The following is a 19,326-nucleotide window of genomic DNA, read 5'->3' on the forward strand; positions in this document are numbered from 1 at the left end:
CGTTGTGACCAGCCATCTATGACGACCACGCGAATGACTTTACGGGATCAAATGTAAGGCCCACAACATTGCCCAAGCACACCAGACCACAACCCCAACTAACCCCTCCTGTCTCCTCTCTCGCCCCTTCCTCCCTCCTGTACCCTCCTTCCCTTGTTCACTCACTTTGTACCTAAACAACAACACCAACATCCACAACTAGTCCTCTAACTTTGAATCCACATCTCAACGTCGCGAGATACATCTCACCGTTCTCTTGCTGCGCCCACCATCACTATGGGCACCGAATTGTTGCGTGCCCGCACCACGCCCCTCCTCGCCACCTCTACGAACACAACAGGTACAGGCTCGCATCCCTCGGTCCCCTTCCCCAACGAGCGCTACCAGCCCACCTCACCAATGATCAAGAAACGCGAGCACCCCTATGGCCGCGACGACCCATACAGCGCGGACCCGTACCGCCGAGACGTTCCTAAGCGTGAGGCCCAGGATCGCGAGATGAGGGAGCGCGAGCGACGGCGTGAGGTCGAGAAACGTGAAACCGAGAAACGTGAAGCCGAGGCCAAGGCCAAGGCTGACGAGGCACGGGCAGCTAGAGACAAGGACCCAGATCCGAAGAAGCGGGAACACACGCGGCCGCCAACGGTGATCGTCGACCGCGAGAAGGGCGCCTCGTACCGCCGCATCGGCTTCCTCGGTGAGGTGAGTATCTTTGTGTTCTGTTGGGCAAATTGTTTTTGCGCTCGGACACTGACCGCAGGGCGGGTTTGCGCGGGTTTACGAGATCGTTGATGACGAGCATGACCACAAGGCTGTCAAGGTCGTCAACAAGAGCAACATTAAGACGAAGCGCAACAAGACCAAGGTATGTTTGAATGGATCTGGTCATGTGAGATCGAGCTGACATTCTTCTCGTTCTGGACTACCTCATCGACTCGTACCATAAACACGCCACTGATTCACACGTACAAATACTCGTGACTCCGTCTTCTCTTCCGCCATCGAACCATCTCTCATCATCGCCTCCCCTCCTGTTTCCCATCCATCCCTCATGCCTCGCTACCGCAACACTGGCGCTCGACGCCGCTTCAAAATCCCCGTCCCCATCCCCCGCTTCGTTCTTGGTGGCATCGGTCGTGCAATTGGCGCTGTGCTCTCGTCGCTCATCCTTGGGCCCATCATCGTCGAACAACGTCGCCGCCGAAACGCGCATCCCGCAACCACTCACCCCAACCCTCCGTCGACTCCGACCTTTGATCGCCCTTACAGCTCTGGGCCGAGATCAAGCTCCATCAGATGCTCAAGCATCCCAACATTGTGCGGTTTGACGAGTGCTTTGAGGACGGCGAGAACGTGTACATGGTGCTTGAGTTGTGCGACCACGGATCACTCATGGACTTGCTCCGGAGACGCAAGCGCTACACGGAGGCCGAGGCCCGATTCTATCTCGTCCAGCTCATTGGTGCCTGCCAGTATATGCAGGACACAAACGTCATCCACCGTGACCTCAAGCTCGGCAACCTCTTCCTCGATAGGAACATGAACGTCAAGGTCGGCGACTTTGGTCTCGCCGCCCTAATTGAGAACCCAGGCGATCGCAAGAAGTGAGTTGAGCTGTACGGATTTGAGCTGACAGCAGGACGATCTGCGGGACGCCCAACTACATTGCACCCGAGGTGCTGTTCGACACAGCCAACGGTCACTCGTTTGAGGTCGACGTGTGGTCAGTCGGTGTGATCCTGTGCGTATAGTGTCTGTGGCGAATCTGACGATAGCTACACGCTTCTCATTGGCAAGCCCCCATTCCAGACAAAGGAAGTGAAGGCCATTTACCGCCGCATCCGCGAGAACAGATACGAGTTCCCCGAGGACAAGGAGATCTCCGCCTCGGCCCAGAACCTGATCATGTCCATCCTCAACACCGACCCGCAGGAGCGGCCAACTCTCGAAGAGATCCTGCAGCATCAGTGGTTCCTCGACGGCCCCTTCCCCTCCCACGTTCCTGTATCGTCCAACGACTCGTCTCCCGATTTCTCTCACATCACCGCCGCCCAGAGCAGACGTAACTTTGACAACGTCCACCGGCGCGCTACCGGACAGCCCGAGAGCACTACCCCTCCCCACCCTCCACGCGTCGACGCTCTCGGCCCATCCATTCTCGCACAGGAGCGCGACTTCAAGGCCGCCGTGCAGCCAGGGAGCCCGATCTCGGCGCTCCTCAACTCGGCGCGCCAGCCGCTCGTGCAGGCACCAGCGGGTACCAGGAACAGCACGCTGCTTCGCAAGCTAACCGAGGCTGGGGCGGCGAGCACCCTCAGTCCTGTGCGCCGGGGGACAGCCGTGCGTGTTCCGACCGCCCTGGCTGGTCCTGGACCATTGTCCCGCCCACCAGTGATGGACAACGTCGCGGAGGATGTCGAGGAGGAGGAAGACGAGGGCGTCGATCCTGGGCCTGCGACACCACGGCGCCCTGTGCGCGACCGCGAACTCGCGCAGCAGAAGGCGCGCATCGTCTCCGAGATGGCGAGGTTGCGGATCGCCGAATCAGACAAGGGCTCTGACAAGGAAGCTCCAAGAAAGGCCTTTGGTGAGGCGATGCTGCAACAGCCTTCATCATCCCTTCCTGTGCTCAAGCTCCCGACACGCGGAAACGGGTATGACCGTCTCGAGCACAACCTTACTGAGGCGCTGGCAGCGTACAAGAGCCACGGTGGATGCCGTATTCCAGGTGAGGCCAGTGGTCCGACTCAAGCTGACAGCAGACGGCGTGAGTGTGGAGCCACCCAAGGTGTTCGTCGTATCGTGGCTCGACTACTGCGCAAAGTACGGCATGGGCTTTACGATGAGCGACGGTACAGTGTCTGTGCACTTCAACGACTCGTCCTCTCTCGCACTTGCGCCGGCCAAGAAGCACGCCGAGTACATTGACGGGCGGCGACGTGACTCGTTCGCCATGTCCACAGCCCCCGAAGGGCTCACCAACAAGATCTTCCTCCTTCACAAGTTCGAGGGCTACATGCTGGCGCGGTTATGCGGAACGTACGAGTACACGTGGGAGGATGCCGAGCGCAAGCGCGACCTCGTCTATGTGGAGAAGTACCTGCGGACAAAGAACGTCATCCTCTTCCGCCTCTCTAACGGGATCCTCCAGTTCAACTTCTACGACCACACCAAGCTCATCCTCTCCTCTGACGGCCTCGTTGTGACCATCATTGACAAGAACTACGCCAGACACTGCTGGACGCTTGCCTCCATCCTCCAGCGACAGGGCGACGGCGAGCGCGAGCGGGCCAAACTCGACCGCTACGTCACCAAGCTCGAGTATGCGCGGTCGCTACTTGCTCGCATGCGCGCGCACGGAGGCATGGGTGCGACGGCCGCGCGCGTGCAGGAAAAGGAAAGAGAGAGGGAGAGGGACAGGGACAGGGAACCGCGCGAGCGTGAGCGGCAACGCGAGACGCGTCAGCCCATCCGCGGGTAACTTGTTCGTTGTACTATTCCTAGGATCATGCATTCTTAGACAGTGGATGTGCGCTGCATTCTCGTTTCATGCCCATGCAGAGTTCTGGGGAACCTGCTCGTCTGGAGTGAGTCTCACCTCAGCCGGTCTGCCACACCTGTCCTCCCGCGGCCGTTTTAGCACCTTTGCCGTACACGACGCCAACTACACAAAACATCTATTAATATTTCATTGGATTTAAGTAATCCGGGTTAAAAACTTCATGGTCTACCGGTGCTCAGGAAGAAAGCAGCTGGGAAGGAACCACATTGTTTTGCTCGCTTGCCTCTGACGTTCACCGAGTAAGCTTGTCAGACAGCTTAGCCTAGGTCATGAGACCGCTTCCGTTGCAACATGGAGACAACACACATCGACTGGCGAGATGGAACGCAGAACACTAAGACTAGCCTGGGAAAGGCTAAATCCGGAATGCCGGGGACAGTCTATCGCGCGAGACATTGGTTCCTGTCTATCGGTGAAGCGCTGACGTTGTTGAAGCCAAGAACCGGGTGTGCGTGTCAGTTAGGATGATGGTCCGGAACCACACGCGCCGCCGAGGCAACCTCCGCAAAATGGGACATACTTGACCCTCTCGTCTCTGCGAGATTAACTGTCCCGTACGCCGCGGTAGTGGCATCTGTCGACTATATCGTTCAGGACGGGGATCGCGGCGCTTAGAATCGGAAAGGAGAGGCAGTGCCACAGGCCCAGGCGTTGGAGAGACAGATTAAGCTTCTTCCCGGTTCACTTCCATGCTTACGACTACGCTACTGTACGCCTCGACTTGACATTTATAAACACCATTGACGACGAGGACGTGCAGTAGGAGCCGGTCACGGTCCCGGCACCACCTTTCCATAGCCTGGCTCCATCCACCAACCCGACAGAGGTTGCCCATGTCAATCGTCAATTAGGTCATTTCCATTGGCAACGTCGGGCTAGGTACTACCTGGGTGGGTGAAGTTAGGCGAATGTGGCGCTGTGGTGAACGGGACACGACGTGGTCGATAGTAGAGAGGTGGATGAACAGAATTGGAGCTCGGATCTGGGTAGGACCTGAAACCCTCCATGCTCCAAGCACAACCTGCCCGAGACACTGCATCTGCCCAATTCCACCGATTTAAATGCCATCGAGCAAATCTGGGACGAGCCGGGCTCAAGAGGCGTATCAACCTTATCCCAATACTCCACTGCAACTCATGTCAGTTGTTCGAGATTGCCCGGGGCATTTGGTTTGAGATGCCAAAATAATTCATCGACAAGTGGGTCAACGCAATGCCACAGTGTCTCCTCGATGCCATCAGAAATAAAGGAGGCCATACCCGCTCGTAGTACATGGGCCCGCAGCGCGTCTCCAGGCCGCAGGGCTGGAGTCGCGTCCTGTGGCGAGAACGGCGCGATCTTCGGCGTTAGCGTCGAAGGTGAGCATCTCAGGAGCACGAGCGGTTCGCCAACCTCCACACTAATTCGACATTCGTCTACAAGGTAGCCTGGCCAGCACGTGTACGGCTTGGTGTGAGCCTTATTTTTGTTATTGTTAGATATTTTTTACGATCTGCAAAGTGTATGCTCTGAAGCGTTTGAGTGGCTTGTACATGTAAGGCACGAGCGCTACGAACCGCAGCAGGACCGCGAGTGTGGCGGACCGGTCATAAATGAAGCTTGGTCCATCATTGGAAACGCACGGGGAATAGGCTATGCTGTCCTTTGTATGACTGTCCACACAAATTTGTGCCGTCGGTCCTGGTCTCGTAGACTGCGACGCCCGAGTGAAGGTGACACGGTGGGACCCCGGAGGATGGGGAGAGAGGAGAACATGGCAGACCAAGAGAAAAGACCGTCTTGGAATAGAGTTATGACACACCATCCTCCAGCTCCCCTGGGCGGTTCTGGACGCTAGACATACCTATGATCCATATAGCCGCCACACGTCTCCTGCCACACAGGTTGTAGTGTCACGTTCCCACGGGCACACTTCCATAGTGCTCACTATTTCTTTGATTGCATTTCGCCCGCCGTGCGCCCCTTGACTGTCCCATTTAAGCCACTTTATCCATTGTAGACTTGTTCAACGATGGATCATGCGCCTACCCAGCCCACGAGTAATTGCTTAGATCCGGTGTTTCTCCGATCAAGCCTGTCCCTTGTCTCTCGTCATCCTTGCGCCCTCTCCCACAAGTCCATACCCCCATAAGCGGCCGTCACTTGTATCCTTCGGCCCCCCCGGCGTGTGGCACAGGTGCGGTTCACGACAAATACAGAGACCAACTGTTCAATGCATTTATCAGCCACTCTTACACGTCTCCCTCGCTCCTCTGCCGCTGGGTCAACCCGCCTCTTATCCATGATGGGGGCCCGGCCGTATGTCAGGAGCACAGAGACCCTCCAGCCATATTTTTTTAAAAAAGACTATCAGAGCCCACCCACTGGCGCTACTGGCAGCCCGGTCCCAGATTTAACGAGTTGCATACTCACTCGATATCTTACCAAAAGTGTTCTACTCTCGGTTCGTGTCGAAGGGCAAGAGATGTTCACCAGCATCTAGCCTCTTCCCAATCTTCTCAAAGCAGTCTGCGAGGTAGTCAAAGTCCTCGAGCTCGAGCCAGACCTGGGCAGAGAATCGCGCCCACCACGCGTTGTTGTAGTAAAACTGCAACGTCAAATCAGTCCAGACCAGGAGACTCACGGGCGCCGCGTAAGCGTTATAGTCAAACAGTAGCGCGTTCTCGATGAAGCGGTTCATCTTGACAGCATCATTTCCATCCTTCGCTATCGGGAAGTTGGGGAGCTCGACGTTGGACTGGGGTGCGTTAGCTCCAACTACTACTCATTTAATTGAATTGCAGTTGCGATTCAAGTAACCTGAGTGTTGCAACCGTGTCATTCTCACCATGCACGCCGTGAGCTCGCCCTTGTCATTGTCCATGAAGCGGGTACCCCAGCGCTTTGCAAGGCGCTTTCCGCCACTGCTATTAGTGACGAATAGAGAAAACTCACGCGACGGCAAGCGAGTGGTTGTAGGCAATGATACGGTCCTCGCCGCCAATGTCCTGGCGGAAATTGATTGCCTCGGGGATTGTGAGGTACGACGTAAAGTCGGTGGTCCCGTTCCAGCTATATTGCTTCGCAAACACCCAGGGGTGGTCGTAGCCGGTGGTGGGATACCGTTCCGACTCGTAGTAGTGGCCCGTCGGGAACGAAGAGCGAACGAGGCACTGGTTGCGCTTGGCGACGTACATGATAGCACCGCCTCGGAAGCTTTGAGTCAGTAAATAGCACCAAACTAGACGCACGTCATGAGCCATTTGTGGCAGTTGGAGATGAAAAAGTCGGGGTCGGATTTCTGGACGTCGACGTGGTGCTGGCCGAACGAGTGGGCTGCGTCCACAAGCGAGAGAACGCCGTAATTGTGGCACAATTGCGTGATTCTCTCCCACGGGTACTCGATCCCCGGCATGGACGCGATCGAGTCGACGACGACGAGGCGCACGCGCTCCTTGTCATTCACACCAGTCGCGACGGCTGGCTCGCTTCCGCCGCGGGTCTTACCAGTAGGCTTGTTATACTTTGCAAATACGGCCTCTGTGTTTTCGATGATCTCGGAGTGGTAGCACGGCAAGTCAACCAGAATGATCTCGAGCTTGACGCCGGGGTTGCGGTCACAGATACACTTCACGGTCTGGGACACGGCGTTATATGTCGTGGCGTCTGTGGTCAGTGTGTTTCTAAACTGCGGCAACTCACACACGACGATCACGTCACCATCCTTCCAGTCAATGTTGACCGAGATAGTGTTGACACCATGCGTGGTGTTGGGGACGAGGACGACTTCCTCTGCTGTCGCGTTAATCATCGGCGCCAGCTGCTTTCTGATCTCTTCAATCGTTGGCTCCAACTCGCGGCGCATGTAGCGGTCGATAGCGAGGTCCATCTTGCGCGCGAGTTTCTCCTTAGCCTCGAAGACGACAAGTGGAGGAGTGCCATAAGAGCCGTGGTTGAGGTTGGTATCTGTCGTCAGCCTCCTCCTGCTGTATACTCACACTTGGGATCAAAACCCCAGTGCTTCTTCATGCCGTGGCCAAAGTCCGGGAATCCCTGGACAGTCTTGCCCACAAGGCCATGCTCGTCGACTGCCAAGGTACGCGACGCCTCAACCGCAGTGAACTCGTGGTCGTTGAGAGTCGCCCACGCCTCCGCTTTGTCGCGCACAAACTCAGCAAAGCTCCAGATCTTGGGCTCGAGGCGGAGTACCGGGGCGCTCCAGACGTAGACTTGGGCGACGGTCGAGCCTGTCGCCGACTCCTCCCGATCGAGAGACACTTGGTCCTGGGTGTGCTTGGTACCGAAGGTTGTCATCTTGGCAGAGATGCGCCAGTACTCCTGAACGTCAGTCAGCCTGACCTCGGCACCTACATCTCCCTCAAAGACATCGAGCAGCTGTATGTCCTTGGGCTTGAGTCCGGCGATGACCGTCCCGCGCGTGCTAAGGTCGTCCTTGCTCAGCTGACTGCAACGTCAGCCCTGCAACACGAACACATACTTGATATCATTGCCGATAAGTGCGTGCAGTGCCTTCTCATTGATGATTGCGGGATAGTCCTCCCCGCGGACGTTGTGCCGCGTGTATCCTTGCAGGACCGCGTCCTGGAACGACAGGTCGTCGATCGGGCGTCCAAGCACCCGCGCAAGGATGGCGGGCACTGCCAGCGTGCCGTATGCAAACACAATATGTCAGTATGCGCCCGGCGTGTTTCCTTACGCTGGAAGGTCTGGTTGTGGTTTGAGGGCGGCATCTCGCTGGGAATCGCGTTAGCCCGCGAAATTATCTATCGAGTGAGCTTACATCTGTATATCTGTATTCAGGGCGGGTTTGGAGCCAAGTTGTCTCTTGGGAGTTGCGTGGATCACGTCGTCGCTGTTATAAGCCGGTGTTGACGCATGGGACTGAGTTACAAACGAGCTGGGGATCGAGTCAGTGCCCACTATCTCGAGTCTGACATGAATGTCAACTGTGTTACCATGTGCGTCATCGGCAATTCGGCAACCTACGGTGAGCACAAACCATGACCCGCCCGGCCACGCGAACCTCGCGCGAGACATCGGCATATGTCGGAATAAGCCGATAGTACCTTGACTTGATGGCATGACCACGTGGTGGATGTGGCGGTGATCATTGACTGAGATCGATCGGATAAGCACAATATTAGGCTAGCCACGAACATCGGTCGGATCGTCGGATGGACTTTGATTTGCCGTCTCCTGTCTGATGACTTGAGAGACGGTCACGTTGGGCTTTCAGCTCCTCCTCCCTCCAGTGAACCCCTCCTTTTCGTCAGTGAGATTGCAGGTCAACAACGCAGTCAACCTCAACCTGGGCCCCCACGCGCACTCCGCTATGACAATGAACATGTGTCAACAATACAAAGAATACAATGAATTGGCGAGGCCGGTGAATGTGGAAATGATGGCGCAGTGCGCTGCGGGGAATGGTAATGTGCTGGGAATGGTTGGGTGGTGTGTGGCGTTGTGCGTGTGGCATGTTGTGATGACGGTTGCGTTTCACAAGTGGGGCTGTCCTCATAGGGTTGTCCTGGTGCGGGTGTCTCGGGTCGTGGTATCGAGTGTCGAGGGTGTCGCAACGTGCCTCCCCATGACGTCTCCTCCTCGGTCCTTGGGTTGTTCTGACACGGATGTCTCGAGTCGTGAGATCGAGTTCATGGTAGTCGCAGGTGCCCCCCCACACCGTCTCACTCCTTCCCTATCCTTCTCGCATGTTGTTTCGTCCTTGACGCTCTTTTCTCACCCCTCCCGCCTTAGATGTCGTCGAGATGACGGCGAATACGTGCGACGTTGAGCTCCGCGAGAAGCCTGTTCGTCTCCTCGTACCTGGCAGCGACTTCTGGCTCGAACACGGGGCTCGGCGCTGGCGCATGCGGAGCGTACGGCGACTGCAGCGGTGAGCTGGCCCATGGGCTGCTCACGACCAGGCCAGGCGTCTCCAGAACGCCGCGTATGCGGTACGGTGTAGGTAATATCGTAGACGACGGCGCACTGGGGGTCGCTCCAGGAGTGCGATGAGGCGTGCTCATGTCGATCGGGCGTTCGGGAGTGTATTGGATTGGAGAGTGGTGGCTCTCGGCTCGGGCGAGATGCTTCCGTCAGAACCCGCTTTGGGTTTGTGGAGGCGAGCCAGGTGTGGCTCGCACGGTCGCACGACTCACCAGGGAATGCAGGAGGCTGTTCTGACGGGCATACTCGTCGCCCCACTCACGCATGCGCTCCTCGGGTGTCCACTCGTTCGTGCGGAACGGAGTGCTTCCAGGAGGCTGGTGGCGAACCGGCGAGCTGGATAACCCAAGGCGGCCGACCTCAATCTCATACTCCGAGGTCAAGGACTCGTTTGTGATGCTGCGCTGTAAGGGCGGGTGGCTGGCTCGGAATGGACTCGAGTCGGGAAGACGCGGAGCCGGTTGAGATAAGGAAGGCGCCTGAAGGCGCTCCCACTGCCGCTGCCGACGGTGCTCATAGTACTCGTCGACGCGGTGTAAGGGGGAGGATGGGCCGTGTGAGGAAAGCGGGTCGTCCTCGTCCATCTGCATACTTGGGGCACCCCACACTGGCGGCGGGGGCATGCGAGAGGCCGCGTACGTGTCCCGCCTGCGACGCTTTAAGAGGACTTCGAGCGGTGACGCTAACGTGTCCCCGTAAGCAGGGGAAGGCGAGCGGGCGCGCTTTCGGGGTGCAACGTCGGCCATTGTGGCGACGGGTTGCGACTTGTAGAAGCGGGAGACTGTCGTCTTCGTGGAGATCTTCTAGACGTTACTGATGGATGGCTTTAATGAAGAGAGAGGGAAAGAGTAATGGCAAGTGAGGTGGCTGGTCAAGAAGAAGTGACGAGTACCAGAGGAAGGGAGATGAGAGATGAGTTTGACAGTACAAAGTGTTGTGGGATGGGGTTCATGTTGTGACGGCTTACAACACGAGGCCCTAGCTCCTTAATTTCCAGGCACGGACAGTCTCATCCATTGAGTCAGCAAATGACACCGCCTAATGCAAACGTATCCAGCCACGTGGTATCTGCCTGCCCCACTCCCCTTTGCCCTAGATTCAACCTCCACTCACGTCGCCACCAAAAGTTGCAACTGTCAACTGTCACAACAACAAAGATGGCGGACACGTCCTTTGCTGACGGTGACCTTTTCATCGGACTGGGTTCGCAACCTGGCTCACAGGGGAAATTCAAGGTACCACCACCACCAAAAGGCAAAAAGCGCAAGGGCGAGCAAATCGGCAATGTCAAGAGGAAACGCGTCAAGCATCAGCAGCACCCACAGCCGCTCCCGGGGAAGGGTAAAGGCAAGCCCAAGCCGCAGAACACCAAATGGAAGGAGAAGAAAGATGCCCAGTCGCGGCAGATAAAGCGGTCGAGAACCGCGTTCCGCGAGCTGGGGGTGAGTGGGGTCTCGAAGGGGAGTCCATGGGCCGATGATGTCGACTGGGAACGCTGCCGCGACCCCGCAGAAATGTGAGGACCTTCCTCAGCTTCCCCACCTTCCTCACGATTCACACACTTACACAAGGCTCAACGAGGAAGTCACCGCTTTCTACAACTTCGTCACCCCCACCGAGGGCGAATACGAGGTGCGCAAGCACGTAATTGAGTTCATCTCAGCACAAGTCCGCAAGTGGAAGCCCGAGATGGAGGTTGTCGCGTTTGGCTCCTGGCAGACCCAGCTGTACCTTCCCATGGGTGATCTCGACCTCGTCGTTGTCCCTCCACTCACAAGACCGTGGAGCAACAAGGACACGGCCAACTTCTTGACCAACCTCAGCGTGGTCCTCCGCAACTCGGGTATCGCGGACAAGATCGCGCTCGTCCTCGGCGCAAAGGTCCCGATTATCAAGTTTGTCACACGCCCGCAGTACGGGAACATCCCCGTCGATATCTCCTTTAACCAGACCAACGGCATTGACTCTGGCAAGATCATCACGCATTACCTGGACGCGTTGCCAGGCGCACGCGAGCTCATCACCGTCGTCAAGTATTTCCTCTCCCAACGGCAGATGAACGAGGTCTTCACTGGCGGCCTGGGAAGCTACTCCGTCATCTGCCTCGTCATCAGCTTCATGCAGATGCACCCGAAACTCCGGCGGGCGGAAATGGACGCGCAGCGCAATCTCGGCACGTTGCTGCTCGAGTTCTTCGAACTGTACGGTCGCAGCTTCAATTACGACACTGTCGGCATCTCCATTCGCCGCGGAGGCCAGTACTTCCTCAAGAGAGACCGCGGTTGGACGAAGAAGGCCGGCAACCCTACACCCTTCCTCCTCTCCATCGAGGACCCGCAGAACGTTGACAACGACATCTCGGGCGGCTCGTACGGATTACCGCGGGTGAAGATGACTTTTGCCGGCGCCTACGACATGATTCGGCAGCGTATGTTCGACCGCGCAGCGCAGATCCTCGCCCGTGACGCGCACGACAAGCCGCCGCGCCAACCCCAGAGTCCAGACGATTATTCGATCCTCTCGTGCATTCTTGGCGTGGAGAAGGACACGATCGACTTCCGCGAACACATCGAGGGGCTGTACGAGCATGGCGACCTCGCGGCCGACCTCGACGCTTTCATCCAGCGCCACAACGTCAAAGGCGCGCGTTTACAGAACACTCCCCTCCCGCCATCTTTGCAGAGCAAGCGTCGCGCCCACTCGTCGGACATGGACCTCGAGAGCGGCGAGACGTCTAATGCGGAAGGCGGTGGTGATGGAGAGGTCGAGGAATACAAGGTCGAGGAGGTCAGCAGGTCCGGCGCGATTGTCATCGACGACAGCGAGGTGAGCGACGGCGCGAGCAGCCACACCTCGTCCTCGGGAGAGGATGAGGAGGAGGACGAGGTGGAAGACCGCCGGAGCGTGAGCGAGGACAAGGGCCTGTACGAAACAGAGTCAGACGCGAGCGACTCGCGATACACTGCGGCCATGGACGCTGCCACCAAGAGACGGAAAGGCAAGGGTAATGCGCGACGGGATGACGGGGCCTTCAGCGCGGCGTTGGTCGAGGGGGAGGAGGTGGACGAGCTGGACAGCACCAGCGACGAGGAGGCGCCGAAAAAACCCAACGGTGTGTACGCTGCCAGTGCTGGGCCGAGCCGCACCAACTCACCACCTCTGCGTATACTTGGTGCGAGTGCCAGGAGCGCACCCGCGTCGCCGAATGGGCGGAGTAAGCGGCCCGAGAGATGGGTGCGGCCAGCCGAGCGGGCGCGGTACTGGGCTGCCAAGAGTGCCGCCGAGCCCGTCGACCTGACGAACGACTCGGACTAGTGGCGGCATGAGGGAAGGAAGCGGAGCGCGCGAGTTTGCATGAGGAGTGGTTGTCGAGTTGATAGCATGCACCTGTACAGCACAGCTACACCGGAGTCCGGAATGGATCCAGAAATGGTTGAGACGAGTAAGCCGAACCACCAACGGAGAGTCTACTGGAGCACGCGCAGTCTAAGTCCAAGAATGTGGTCTGGTCATTCAAGTCTTAAGAGCATGCGGTCTGCCCGAGAACCATTAAGAATGCATGTGCAACATTACAACCTGCGCCTAGGGCTTCAATGCCTGGACCTTGTCGTTGAACTCGGGGTCGTTCTCCTGGTAGATGTCGTAGACGGGCACGAAGTCGTTCGACTGGTCGCATACGCGCTTGTGAGGAACCGAGCGGGCGATGTTGTTGACAGCTTCGAACTCCTCGGGGCTCAAGTCGATGATCTTAAGGTTCTCGTCGATGCGCGAGGGCGTGCACGACTTGGGGAGAGGGTTGATGCCGCGCTGCACGAGCCACGAGAGCATAATGGTGGTTGGACCGACGTTGTGCTTGTCGGCAATCTTCTTAATATCGGGGTGCTGGCGGAGAGCAGCCCCGTCAGTACCGCCAAGCGGCGAGTATCCCTGGGGCTGGATGTTGTGCTTCTGGAGCCAGTCGACGAGCTCAAACTGGGGGCACTGGATCGAGAGCTCAACCTGGTTGACAACGGGCTTGATACGCGCCTCCTTGAGAAGCTTCTTGACGCGGTTAATGTTAAGGTTGGACACGCCGATCGACTTGACGAGGCCCTGGTCGACGAGCTTCTCCATCTCGCGCCAGGTGGGCATGATGTCCTCACAGAGGTCAACGTCGAGGAGAAGCTTGCCCGACTCCTTGTCCGTTAGGGCGTGCTCTCTAGTCGGGAGGACGCCCTCGGGCGCGTCGACCTGGAAGTTGATCTGGCGTCAGCGAATCCTCAATCACACAAGGGCCGGAGTGAGGCTGGGCGCGAGTCGAGTCACAGTCGCAAGCTCCGTCCTTATCTCTCATCCTTCCCCGGCAGGCTCACGTTCCAGTGGAGGAGGTAGAGGTCGAGGTACTCAAGGCCGAGGTTCTTGAGGGTGTCCTTGATGGCAAGCGAAACATGCTCCGGGTGATGGTGGAGCTCGAAAAGCTTGGACGTGATCCAGAACTGGTCACGGGGCAGACCAGCCTTCTTGATGCCCTCTCCAACCTCAGCCTCGTTGCCTTCCGTCAGCCGCGTTCCATACGCACCCAAGCGCCGCTAAAAATCCGTCAAACGGCACAACGGTGCGGGGTGATCATACGACCCCCCCCCCCCCAACGCTCCCATGAGGCGCCACAATGTCGTTCAAACGTGCAAAACAGCCAGAACACGCATCGGAACGTACCGTATGCCCATGCACAATCAATATGGCGATAAGAGTTCTGCTGTTTAGCATGCGTTCGGGATGCTTGGAGGGATGAGGAGGTGGTTGGGAGGATGTGTTGAGGGTAGGGTGGCGGTGGCAGAGGTTGGTGGAGGGTTTCGCCCCAACACCCCCTCGCCCACAGCTAAAGACTCACCTTGAGAGCGTGCTCGACGGCCTTGGCGACCTCGCCCTTGGGAGACTGCCACTGTCGTCTCAAGCGGGGATGCGCAGAATGCGGGGAAGGTGGAGGGAAGGGTAGTGAGAGAATGGCGGGGAAGGCGGGGAAGGCGGGGAAGGTGGGGAAGGTGGGAAGGGTAGACCGACAGCAGCGGGGCGATGGCGAAGGACGGGTTGGAGGGCGTAAGGATCAGGACATATGAGAGCGTCAGCGCCGTTCGCTCCGGTCGTTGGTGACGAGCTCGAGGAGATCCAGGCAGTGGGACTTACGGTGCCGAGGCCGACGGACGGGATCTTGCGACCGTCAGAGAGGGTGAACTCAGTAGTGGGCATTTTTGTATGGCTTGGTAAGGGGAGATATGACGAAGAGAGTCCAACGGGATAAGATGTAGATATATACTGAACGGTGGGCAGGCATGAGAACAGTCAGCCAGCCAGCCAGCCAGCCAGCGGGTGAACGGTTGTTGCCCTCGGCGTGTTTTCGGGGAATACCCGCACCACACACTGAAACGGCGCAATCCCATACATCACCACTACGAGTCTCATTTGGGATAGCGCCCATGAGATCTTGAGAGCTGGGAGTCATGAGATCTTGAGAGCTGGGAGTGTGGGTTCTGTACTTGAGCCGCTTGCTACCATGCAAAGCGCGGACGTAGGCGGTGTGTCAGCAAACACGATATTGACGCTTGAGCGACGTCAACCCCAGACAGCCGATGACGTCGATTCAACCGGCCATCTACCGATAGCCCTGGACGGGGGCTTGCTCGTGTTTCGGCCTGGCCGGTGACTCTCTTACTTCTCCGCAGCTGCTGCCGAAGTCAATCCGAGATCAGGGGTACGACCAACGCCGCACCAGACGCGTCAGAGACGGCAATGCGGTCGCGTGTGCAAACGCGTGTGCAAACGCGTGTGCTCTTCGCACCTGTGTCAACCGCGACTTAGCACCGATTATCGCTCCGCAGGGCCCAATCTCCCATCACTCGTATTCCCGGATACTCGGCGGTTCTCCCCCGGCATAACCCTTCTTGGCCCGATTACCCCTCTTTAACAATCACAGCGGTTTGATCGTTTCATATGCCACAGAGATTCATACAAACTCGGCATATTCGACGCACAGGCGCCTCTACGACGACCCTATAAAACGCTACTGCTCACTCAACAGGCCACTGACTGCATCTACTCCTCGTCGCTCGACTCCTCCTCAGAGCTCGATTCCTCCTCGAACGACTGTGCCGGGCCACGGCTGTCGAACGCCTGCAGCTGCGCCTCCATCTTGCGAATGCGGTCGGCCTCCTCCTGCTCGTTGAGGTGCTTGCGTCCAGGCGCGCCGCCAAAGCCGCTCTTGCGCGGCTGAGGCTTGACCTTCTTCCCGCGCTTGCGCCCCTTGCACACAAGGTTGTACAGTTTGACAACCGTCGCCGGTGGCAACGAGTTCATGTCGAGCTCGATCTCCTCGTTCTGCCGGTCAGCTGGTTCTGTCTGAAGATTTGCAGCAAACTTACACCAGAGATGTTGGTCGTCGCCTGGATAATCGCGACCGCCTGGCCCAAGATGTCGGCATCGGCGGTCTGGATCTTGTCTGCCAATTCTTGCTGCTGCTGGATGGTGATCGCCTGCACCTCGTCGTCACTCTCATCGTCGTCGCGGTACATGACTTCGGGCTTGGGCTTGCGAGCCTTCTTCTGCACACCATTCGCACTAGGCCCGCCAGGCGACGCCTTCGTCGTGGTCGAGTACTTGCGAATTGGCGCCTTGGCTTTGGGCGCCACCTTCTGCTTGCGCTGCTTTGAAGGCTTGTTCGCAATCTTCCGTTCGAGCTCCGCAATCTCTCGATCAAGCTGGACACGCTCCGCCTTGGCCTCGCGGAGACGCACGACTGTCGTTAGTTCCGGCTAATGTCAACATCCAAGAACACGCACCATCTTTGTCGTCGTCTTCAGAGTCGGACTCGTCCGCAACAGCCTCTTCGCTCGGTTCCCGAAGCTCTTGCTTTGGTGGCAGCGAGCGCCATTTCTCGCTCCACATCTGCAGCAGTGCGTTCGCAGCGTTGTGCACGCTGTCGCCGGGAGGGTTGAAGGTACGTGCATTGTTGCACATCTGGCGCATGTCGGCGTCTATTTGCGACGCATCGTCGTACGAGTTGTCCTCGATACGTTGCTTGATCATCAACAAGTCGATTGGCTTTTTGATGACCTGCGTGTAGGCCGGGATGGCGGCGATGATCTCCGCAACAGAGTAGAGGAAGGGAGACACGATGTCGTAGTACTTGGTCGTCTTCTCGAGCTGGAGGACCGCGCGTGCGGCCCATTGCAGCTGCGGGTCGTTGCGGCGCTTGGGTTTGCGCAATGAGCCTGGCGAGTTGTAGTCGATGTCCTTCGAGGGAGGAGGATGGATCTCGCGCTTCGGACGGCTCGACTCTGCGTCACGACGGATAGTGGGGGTTTGCGAAACGGACTGACGTCGTGGAGGCTGGGCGGCAGCTGGCGACGATGCGGCAACGCTAAGGGGAGCATCGCTCGGGAGAGTGCGAAGAGCCTTCTCGTACTGTTCCTCGAGCTTGGAGGCCATCTGGGAGACGACATGATCCCGGCCGTTAAACTTGCGCGTGTTCTCCCAGATCTGGCGCACGTCCGCGGTGAGCTCGGAAACAGACGAGTACGTTCCTTTGGACGTGTCCCACTTGGCGGCCTTGCTCTTATCCTTGGGTGGACCACGGGGGTCAGAGGCGATGAGCTTTGTCTCAACAGTGCCAAGGTCCATCGGACGGTCGATGACGTTGGGGTAGTGGGGGATGTTGAACAGCACGACGTCGACAGGGTGGCGGAAGTTTGCAGCATTGTTGGACTTGAGCATAGAGCGCACAGAGCTCAGAAGGTATTTGTGCTGCTGTGGCGTCCAGCGCGTCATCGGTCCTGGGCCTTGCAGATACTTTGTTGGCTCAAAGTTGGTCCAGGGGTAGACCACTGGCGGGGCGTTAGGGTCCACCGGCGCAGCAGACTCTCCTCCTGGAACCATGGGTGCAGGCGCTGAGGAAGTGGACTGCGCGTGGGAAGTTGCCGACGGAGGAGAACGTCGCACCTCCGTGTGCGGTTGAGGTGTGCTAGAGTGGGAACGCCGCGCGGAACCTTCCTTGACACGCTTCGCACCTTCGGACAAGAGCGAGTCACCAGGGCGCTTCGTCCCGGCCGAGCCTGGGCTCACCCCTCGATCGACATCCATGTTGTCACCTCCTGCCGGACCAGGCGCAGATGATGCAGGGATAGGGTCAAACGTAGTGTCCGCAGGCGTGGGGTGGGCGCCGGGCAAAGGGGAAGCAGCCTTGGGCGGGTAGAGCGTCGGGAGGTACGACGTCGAGCCGTTGGGTTGTTCTGGCGAGAGCGCGGGAGCGGGAGGAGTGGGGATGCGAGAGTGAGCGGGACCGTCCGCTAGGACGGGCTTCACAGGTGAACCGCCGGTAGCCTCTGCGGACATGATGTGATGGTGGGGTCGGGGTCGGACTGCTGGGTAATGAGAGGGAAGGTTGATGAGTGCACGCGAGGAATATCGAAGCAAGGTGACGAGCACGATGAACGGAAACGAAACGCAGCAAGGTCAGCATTGACATAACGAGGGAATGTATGGATAGATGCTTGGTGCTCATGCATATATGTGCCATGATCACCCACCTTTGTGGTGTTGCGCTGAAATGACCGAATTCGCCTGGGATCCTAGGGCGGCCGGTCACCAGCGGTGGTGGGTGTGTGAGGGGAAAGGAAGAGAGTAAGGAAGGTTAGACAAGGTGGATGGAGTGGATGTTGATGATGAGGACGAGTGAAATGATGACGAGCAGAGGTATATTGATGGTGATGCAGGGAGATAATAGGGTGACGGTGAGTGGAGGCTTATGACGGGGAGGGTATCTGGGATGAATGTTTTGGCAGATGGTGTGGCTGGGTGTGGATGTCGCCGCGTGTAGCGATGAGATGTGGAGGTAAGATTGAGGGACGGGGTATGCCAGGGTGGAAGAGGAGAGGCAGGAGAGGGAGGGTGAGCGGCGACAGTAGAACCGGCGTGTTGAGTCAAAAGAGTCGACCTGGGGGGATTTTTATGGGCCGGCAGCAATCGGGGCCCAAGGGGTTTTATACGCAACGTCTTTTCATCAACTCTACACTATATGACACAACCTAGGCACGCACAAACATTGACATTGGTCCACACGCTGACAGATACCCTTACGGCGTTTGACTTGTATTTCCGACGTGGCACATGCAGGGTGATAACTCGATAGATTAGGTGCAAAGCATGCCAGGGAAGCATGTGACGATCGGGCCAGTCGGGGAGCGGGCACAGGGAGTAGGCGGCGTGTGCCTTCAGCTACGTGTCCTGGGTGAACGAACAAACTGAGGGACCATGTAACCCATACGTGTGGATGGGGTGGGTGGCGACACCAACTTCCCTTGTTCCCTTGTTCCCTCGCCCCACGACTGACGTACATGCCAATGCACAGCAACAGACACCTTTTGAACCTTTGCGCAGTGTTGGGGTGGGTGTGTGTGGTAGCCCCACACACACCGTGCGTGCACTCCTCGTCTCCTTTAGCTCATTTGACTCCTTTAGCTCCTTTGGCTCATTTGGCTCCTTTGGCGCTCGCACTTCCGCAAAGAGTCGAAACTCTCTCGCGCGCGATTCCCCGCCGTATTAGACCGTGGATGACGCTCGCCACCCACAATGCGCGGCTTGTCGCGCCAACCCGACATCCAGTCCTGCGCGAGGAGGTTGGCCTGCCTCGCCCTTTCGTCTGCGTACCGCCGTTGTCGCTGCTGCTCGACGACCGAGTCCAACCTGGTGCCGGAGTGAGAGGATGAAGGATGATCTGGGCAGGCTCGACAACCCTTCTCCACTTGGAAAGGTGGGAGCAATTGCCACCGCCTAGAACTGAGCCCGGA

General features: G+C 57.9%; 6 protein-coding genes across 6 annotated transcripts; 2 read left to right on the forward strand and 4 right to left on the reverse strand.

The window, feature by feature from the left end:
* Positions 1-276: 276 nt before the first annotated feature.
* On the forward strand, positions 277-3,481 carry CDC5 (uncharacterized protein; the record flags this gene model as incomplete). The annotated part of the gene is made up of 6 exons (XM_060600162.1): positions 277-702; positions 761-865; positions 1,270-1,604; positions 1,640-1,741; positions 1,776-2,728; positions 2,763-3,481. The coding sequence occupies 6 exons, from the start codon at positions 277-279 to the stop codon at positions 3,479-3,481; spliced, it is 2,640 nt and encodes an 879-aa protein (XP_060456783.1).
* Positions 3,482-5,996: 2,515 nt separating this feature from the next.
* Positions 5,997-8,599, reverse strand: CcaverHIS019_0403390 (uncharacterized protein; the record flags this gene model as incomplete). The annotated part of the gene is made up of 12 exons (XM_060600163.1): positions 5,997-6,149; positions 6,186-6,299; positions 6,390-6,465; positions 6,497-6,757; positions 6,793-7,207; positions 7,244-7,507; positions 7,540-7,879; positions 7,913-8,006; positions 8,040-8,199; positions 8,259-8,296; positions 8,343-8,414; positions 8,586-8,599. The coding sequence occupies 12 exons, from the start codon at positions 8,597-8,599 to the stop codon at positions 5,997-5,999; spliced, it is 2,001 nt and encodes a 666-aa protein (XP_060456784.1).
* Positions 8,600-9,312: 713 nt separating this feature from the next.
* CcaverHIS019_0403400 (uncharacterized protein) lies at positions 9,313-10,254 on the reverse strand (the record flags this gene model as incomplete). The annotated part of the gene is made up of 3 exons (XM_060600164.1): positions 9,313-9,447; positions 9,481-9,651; positions 9,721-10,254. 3 exons carry the CDS (start codon positions 10,252-10,254, stop codon positions 9,313-9,315), a joined length of 840 nt encoding a protein of 279 aa, XP_060456785.1.
* Positions 10,255-10,665: 411 nt separating this feature from the next.
* On the forward strand, positions 10,666-12,823 carry CcaverHIS019_0403410 (uncharacterized protein; the record flags this gene model as incomplete). Its single annotated transcript, XM_060600165.1, has 2 exons — positions 10,666-11,024; positions 11,080-12,823. 2 exons carry the CDS (start codon positions 10,666-10,668, stop codon positions 12,821-12,823), a joined length of 2,103 nt encoding a protein of 700 aa, XP_060456786.1.
* A 267-nt stretch (positions 12,824-13,090) lies between these two features.
* Positions 13,091-14,734, reverse strand: CcaverHIS019_0403420 (uncharacterized protein; the record flags this gene model as incomplete). The annotated part of the gene is made up of 5 exons (XM_060600166.1): positions 13,091-13,750; positions 13,861-14,039; positions 14,204-14,240; positions 14,379-14,429; positions 14,672-14,734. 5 exons carry the CDS (start codon positions 14,732-14,734, stop codon positions 13,091-13,093), a joined length of 990 nt encoding a protein of 329 aa, XP_060456787.1.
* An 843-nt stretch (positions 14,735-15,577) lies between these two features.
* On the reverse strand, positions 15,578-18,582 carry BDF1 (uncharacterized protein; the record flags this gene model as incomplete). The annotated part of the gene is made up of 5 exons (XM_060600168.1): positions 15,578-15,859; positions 15,904-16,277; positions 16,321-17,898; positions 18,067-18,100; positions 18,577-18,582. The coding sequence occupies 5 exons, from the start codon at positions 18,580-18,582 to the stop codon at positions 15,578-15,580; spliced, it is 2,274 nt and encodes a 757-aa protein (XP_060456788.1).
* Between the last annotated feature and the right edge of the window lie 744 nt (positions 18,583-19,326).

Source organism: Cutaneotrichosporon cavernicola (genome assembly GCF_030864355.1).
Source record: "Cutaneotrichosporon cavernicola HIS019 DNA, chromosome: 4".
NCBI lineage: Eukaryota > Fungi > Basidiomycota > Tremellomycetes > Trichosporonales > Trichosporonaceae > Cutaneotrichosporon > Cutaneotrichosporon cavernicola.